This window comes from Aplidium turbinatum, chromosome 1 (assembly GCF_918807975.1).
Source record: "Aplidium turbinatum chromosome 1, kaAplTurb1.1, whole genome shotgun sequence".
NCBI lineage: Eukaryota > Metazoa > Chordata > Ascidiacea > Aplousobranchia > Polyclinidae > Aplidium > Aplidium turbinatum.
Window position 1 is genome coordinate 33,087,238 of NC_137472.1, and position 6,000 is coordinate 33,093,237.

The 6,000-nt window shown below is 38.4% G+C and overlaps 1 protein-coding gene across 1 annotated transcript in view; it reads right to left on the reverse strand.

The window, feature by feature from the left end:
* The window catches only part of LOC145775363 (DET1- and DDB1-associated protein 1-like), a 28,142-nt gene extending 22,487 nt beyond the window's left edge, over positions 1-5,655 (reverse strand). The window contains exons 1-2 of the mRNA XM_082586653.1: positions 5,528-5,655; positions 1,360-1,446 (exon numbers count right to left, since the gene is read on the reverse strand). Of these exons, the coding sequence (XP_082442779.1) occupies positions 1,360-1,446; positions 5,528-5,539 (99 nt within the window). The 5' untranslated portion in view covers positions 5,540-5,655. The remainder of the gene's footprint in view (positions 1-1,359; positions 1,447-5,527) is intronic.
* Positions 5,656-6,000: the final 345 nt, after the last annotated feature.

Sequence of the window (6,000 nt, forward strand, 5' to 3'; positions counted from 1 at the left end):
CATGTTCCTATACAATTTGGTTTGACTTTGCTGACAGTCGCATTATGACAATCTTCCGAGTGAAGTGCTTACCTTGTAAACCCCATTTACGCTGTAAGTCTGACTTTTGATTGCCTTTAATCCTTATCTGTCACCTGCTTACCATGACTTCCGAGTCCCTGATCGAGGGCAAGGGGTTGCTCAATGGTCATACATGCCCAAAGTACGACCCTAGGCTGCAGAAGGGAGGAGCGCCTTACATCATCCTCCATGAGTAGTCGACAAGATGGTGTACCCATGCCATACCCTTTTCATGCATAAAGTTTAAAATTATGTTTTTGATGGCAGGTTGCTTACACTTATTTTGAGTGGCAGATATGTGTTGCACACCGCTGGTGTGTCTGTCACCAGTCACTCTCTTGCTTCACATCATGCTATGTCAGTTTCAAAAGCATCAGCATATCTTTTTTAGGCCTTGATGGCCATATAATGTTCAGATGATAGGCAGTCTGCTCTATTTTCTTTGGCCAAAATTGGTTCCAACAAATGGTATATACCAGAGGTGGGCAAACTACAGCCCGCGGGCCGCTTGCGGCCCAAAACAACTTTCTGTGCTGCCCGCGAAAGCCTGAAGCAATTATATAAAAAATAATCCTAAAATTGCTTGAAAATTTTAATTACTATAATGACTTAATTAAACTTTTTCTTCATATATTTCATCTTGATAAAGATAAATATACAGTCTTTTTGTCGCATTGTAGTACCGTAGTTTGTTTCCCCAGCCACATTGTGATCTTGCATGAATGTATGGCTATTATTAGTGTCGAAGCAGCCATTGCTAAACATTACATCACAATTGAAATTTTTAACTTCAGCCTGTCGCATTATGAGACTTTCTTTTTCGTTTTAGTCTTGGATCAAGGCCAAGACTCTTGGTGTTGGTAGAGAGAAAAGGGGCGATGGCGACAGTTTTTCTGGTTATGTTAATTTTCTCACAGATGTATTCTGTTTAATTCGCTTTAAGTGCGTTTGGCAAAGTGTTATCTTGATGTGGGTTGTATTCAAATAAATAATTGAGACAAGCGTTTTTTATATCTTTTTTGTAACACGTGTAGGCCTACTGTATATAAAATCTCCGTTTCTTTTGTTACTTTAAAAATAAATAAAAGCTTGTGTTTTGACTATTTTAGACTTCATGTTTTGGCTTATAATCTTAATTATACTATACTGCGGCCCTCGAACAAATTCAGATTCTGAATGCGGCCCTTGAGATAAAAAGTTTGCCCACCCCTGGTATATACAGACTATTAAAAAGCGCAGTCAGTAGACAAATATTGCAAGTAACATTATAACACTTAAATGATAACCTAGTAAACTTACAGTTCGTTTGTCTGCATTATCCTTTTGAAATTTTGAAAAATTGCTTGAATTGTAAGTGGGCCAAGATTTTTTTGATGAGACTGAATTCTGCAAAAAAACTTGCACAATATCATCAAGTAGGAATGAACATTTGTAAAAACACACAATGCATTTGTGCAATTCTATTACAGCACACCTTTTTTGTTGTTATACAGGTAAGCATCAATTGGCTAATGGCTATTTAGGTAGTCACAGATTTTTTACAGGTAGTTTATTACGCAAAAGTAGGTTAGCCATATGCAAAGAAAGATAAACAGATTTTCAACAAACAACCTGCCAAACAAAATGCCGGTGACAAGCAAACCAGTTCTGCTGATTTACTGACACTATTGGCTAGTTACCAGAAAGTCACTTGTTGCTTGCAAATTATTTCTTTCACTAGGCGCAGCTAGGTGAAAAGATTTTTTATTTTGAAAATATAAATGGCTTAAGTAATTGAAAGCAACTAAGGAATAAGAATCAATATTTTGCTTGCACTATGATAGTCCTGCAGCTTCAACTTCCTTTATAGTGAACAACATTGTGATAGTGATTGAACAATTTGAGTGGTACCGGTAAAAAAGAAAAAGTATCTTTGTATGTAGTTTCAAAAGCAATGATTATGTAAGATATAAGGTAGAGGCGAAAGTTACTACATAAATAACTGATGGAGCAAACCTTTTAGGTGCAGACAGTTAGGTGCACACACTCGGGCGTTAAGATATTTAGGTGCGGCGCCCGATCATTTAGGTGCTATTCCCAGTAAAGCCTATTTTATTCTTGATGGACAATGATAATACTGCAGACAGCTGGCGTACACAGGATTTTCTCAAGAGGGGGAGGGGGGAAAAACGCATTTTATGCTAATTATAAGATTTTCTTACTATACTCAGCTTGCATTGCCAATATTTTGTTAGTTTGCCAAAGCTAGGACACTCAATTGAACAGATTTTGTATTTAAAACAAACAATATGATACAACACTTTTGCACAACAAAAAATTAAACAATGAGTGTAATTTGACACACCAAATAGCACCTAAACGACTGGGCTCTGTAGAATGCTCACCTAAATATCCTGACGCCACAGTGTGTATACTGTATACCCATAGGCGTCGAAATAGGGTGGGCGGCGCCCACCCGGCCGTCAAACAAGGGTGGGCAAAATATGTTTCACCCACCCTGTTTTCATGACACTTATAAAGTGTTTGTTACAATTATTTCCGTTTTTGTTAAACGCTGAATTATCCAACCAACTGCAGAGCAACTTCTTGTTTTACGCTATGTCTCTCGCTGGGTATCCGACAGAACAAAGCAATTCCGCAACAACACTGCGTTAAAAAAGGGCGTTTGGGCACGATTTGATATCAAGCCAATACGCTGTAAAACCGCCGAATTCATCTCTCTCTCTTGGGACGTCGCACGTTGAAAACCTGTCTAGAGCAGTAAGCCAAGACAATTAGAATCCGCGTGGTCTAGCTTTTCGTGGTAATTGAAATTGCGCTGACAGTGACAAGTGTGTCTGTACTTGAAACGCTAAATCGGATACGCGCATTTACCGCATTCCTCTCTTCTAAAAGAATATGTCGCACGTTTCCTCTATTTACATATTGAATATCGTAGCGGTTAGAAACAAAAATCAGCATCCGCAAACCATTTTCGATGCTCACTGCATTGTTGCTGCTTCGGCAACTGCCACACACTGGCAATTCCTGGTGAGAGAAAGCCACGTTTAATCTTTTTTCCGAATGGTCTCACTTTCGTTACGTCACAATTAAACTTCAGTTCCGGGTCAGCGTAAGAGAATATGAATATGACATCATAATGAACATGACAATAAAATAACCGATACAAACTAAAGACGTACTGAAACAATCTCTTTTTACAAATCTTTCCTCACAAACTTCTTGCTGGGTATAAATTAGGGCACTGCGCGATGTTGTCATTTCATTATTGAAAAGTTAAACATGAAGCAAAGTCAAACATCTATTCGTGCATTCTTAAAACCAGCTTCCAAAAGTCGTCGAGATGATAACGCTGAAGAAGCCACGTCCAGCACAAATTAACATAGAGATGACATTGATGAAGAAAGCAGTGCTTCAAGGATGGACATTGGTGAAGTCAACGTTTGCAGATTGATTTACCTTCAGTTCCACGAGTCCGTCGCACTTCTACTGGAGAAACTGAGAATTTCTATGTGAATCTGTTCAAAAGTGTTTTTGAAACCGCAGCAAGCTCTCTTCTTCGTCGTTATCAGTCACGTGCGCTGCAGGTTTCGAATGCATTGCGACGCCTTCTGGAAGATCCAGACGTGACCCGTGCAGAAATGGAAGACGTAAGCTTGTTTTATGGCGACTGAAATATGGCAGACGTTATGTGAGAGCGCAAGCTTCTGTTTGCTCGATGCAAAAGACTTGACCGACCAATCTCAGTGCAAGAAGTTTGTGAACAAATGCGCAAAAATTCTGCTTTAGCCGACATGTCACTAAATTTCATCTCAGCATTGAAAACTTACATTGTTTTTACCAAGTTCTGCGTGCGAAGCGGAGCGTTCTTATTCAACTTTCAGCAGATTGAAAACATATCTGCGTTCACACAAACGCAGCAGCGCTTGAATGACCTGGCAATTTTGAACACCCATCGTGAACATGCTGAGGCACTTGATCTCGCCGAAGCAGTTAATGAGTTTGTTTCGCGAAGCCAGACACATCGCAAAAATTTTGGATGGACTACATTTGTTTAGTTAAGCAGCGCTCATAAGATCGCAAGGCGCAAGAAAGCAAACATCAAACCTATTAAAGCTTAATTGCTGCAGCGACGCTAAACACACAGCGACTGTCTTCGTCTTTCTCACAAAGACTGACTATTGCGAATTTGCAAACATACACATTCAATGAAATCTGTTTGTAAACTCTCGCCCACCCAGAATTCCTCTCTTCTAAGAAAAAATCGACGCCTATGTGCATACCTATTTGTATTTGGTAGGCACGTAACTGTCTGCACCTAAAAGAATTGGACCAAAAACTGAGGCTATGATTCTCACAAAATATCATAGTAAATTTCTACACTTTTTTTACTATTTAAATCAACAGAAGACAAGGTAAAAAGGAATGTATGGTAAATCTATGTAAAATAACCATAACAAATCAACTCTTGGCCTAGCCTACACAACATTAAGTGAATATGGATGTTCCATGCACTTTACACAATACCTACAGACAGGGTCCACGTCTTTTAGGTGCAGACAGTTAGGCGCCGGTCAAACAGGCGGCGTCAGGATATTTAGGTGCAGAGCACCGTGGCGCCCGTTCATTTAGGTGCTATTTCTAGTAAAGTCTGCAGATTGTATCAGCTCAGCTTTGGCAAAACCTAGTCGGATTTTTGACGCAAAACTAAGTTATTCTTCACCCGCTTGAATATAGGCTACGGTATATTTTTTACTGATGTTTAGTAGGGTGGCTCATATTTGGCAAAAAATGAAAATTTTTTGACTTTTGCTTGGGACACCCTTTTAAATGGTGAGGTTGTCAGAAAAAATAACTCCTGCAAAAAAATTTTGAATTTGAAATTCATTTAGGGGTGCCCCCCCCTTAAAGTTTTGCGCCCTCCTCCAAAATACCAAATCTGCGTATCTCAAAAACTACTTGAGCTAGAGATACGGTTTTTGTGTCAAAAGATGCAGAAAGCATGATTTCCTATCTGCTTTCTGAACAGTGATTGCGTTTATCTTGAGTAGAAAAGCAGTTATTTAGAAAAAGCCTGTTTTAGGTATTCTAGCACAAAACAGCGCTGAACAAGTATTGCGGCCCAAGCTATTCAATAAACAAAGTTCATAAACTAACCTGTAAAACTGGTAAAGCAATAAACGAAATAAGTGTTCCTAAACTTTTATGTATTCATACATACCTAAAATGCCCGTTTTTTTGTCATATTCCTTAGAGAAACTCCTGAGCATGGAATCCGCTTTCAAGCTTCAGGTGCCATGCATCGCGCTAGTTGGATGGCGAAGGCGATTATGCAAAAAGTCTGGTCTGCATTTATGGTAGCTGTCCGATTCCACGCTCAGGAGTTTCTCTAAGGAATATGACAACAACACAATTTTTAAGCAAATATAGGCTATCATGCTCAAAAGTAAGAAAGTTAAAACTTTACCTGGGTTGTCATTTTTGATTTTAAATATGCATACAAATTTCTCTTAATAATGGGTTGGAATAATAAAAACTTGGTTTGTTTGAAAGTATAAGAAAGAATCTAAACAATGTCAGCATAGCATGTTTTCTGAAAAAAGAAAGTCTTGAAAATAATACCTTGTTCAGAAAGGTTATTAAATAATTTAATTTAAGATGAATAGGCCATATATATAACATGTAATTGACAAGTAACAACATTGTGCGGGAATGTGGGTTGTATATAAGATATTTACCCGGTAAGGTATATTTATATACATTGGTAAAAACTGTTGGCAATGTTTGCATATGACGGATGCAACCTAGTTTGTACCCTGAACAGTTCGTACCCTGAAAAGATCGAGAAAAAAAATTAAAAAAGCCGAAGTCACTGATCGCAGTTTCCGCAAACAAACAAAAACTCTTAGGATCATTTTCGGAAATTTTAAAATGTTTGCA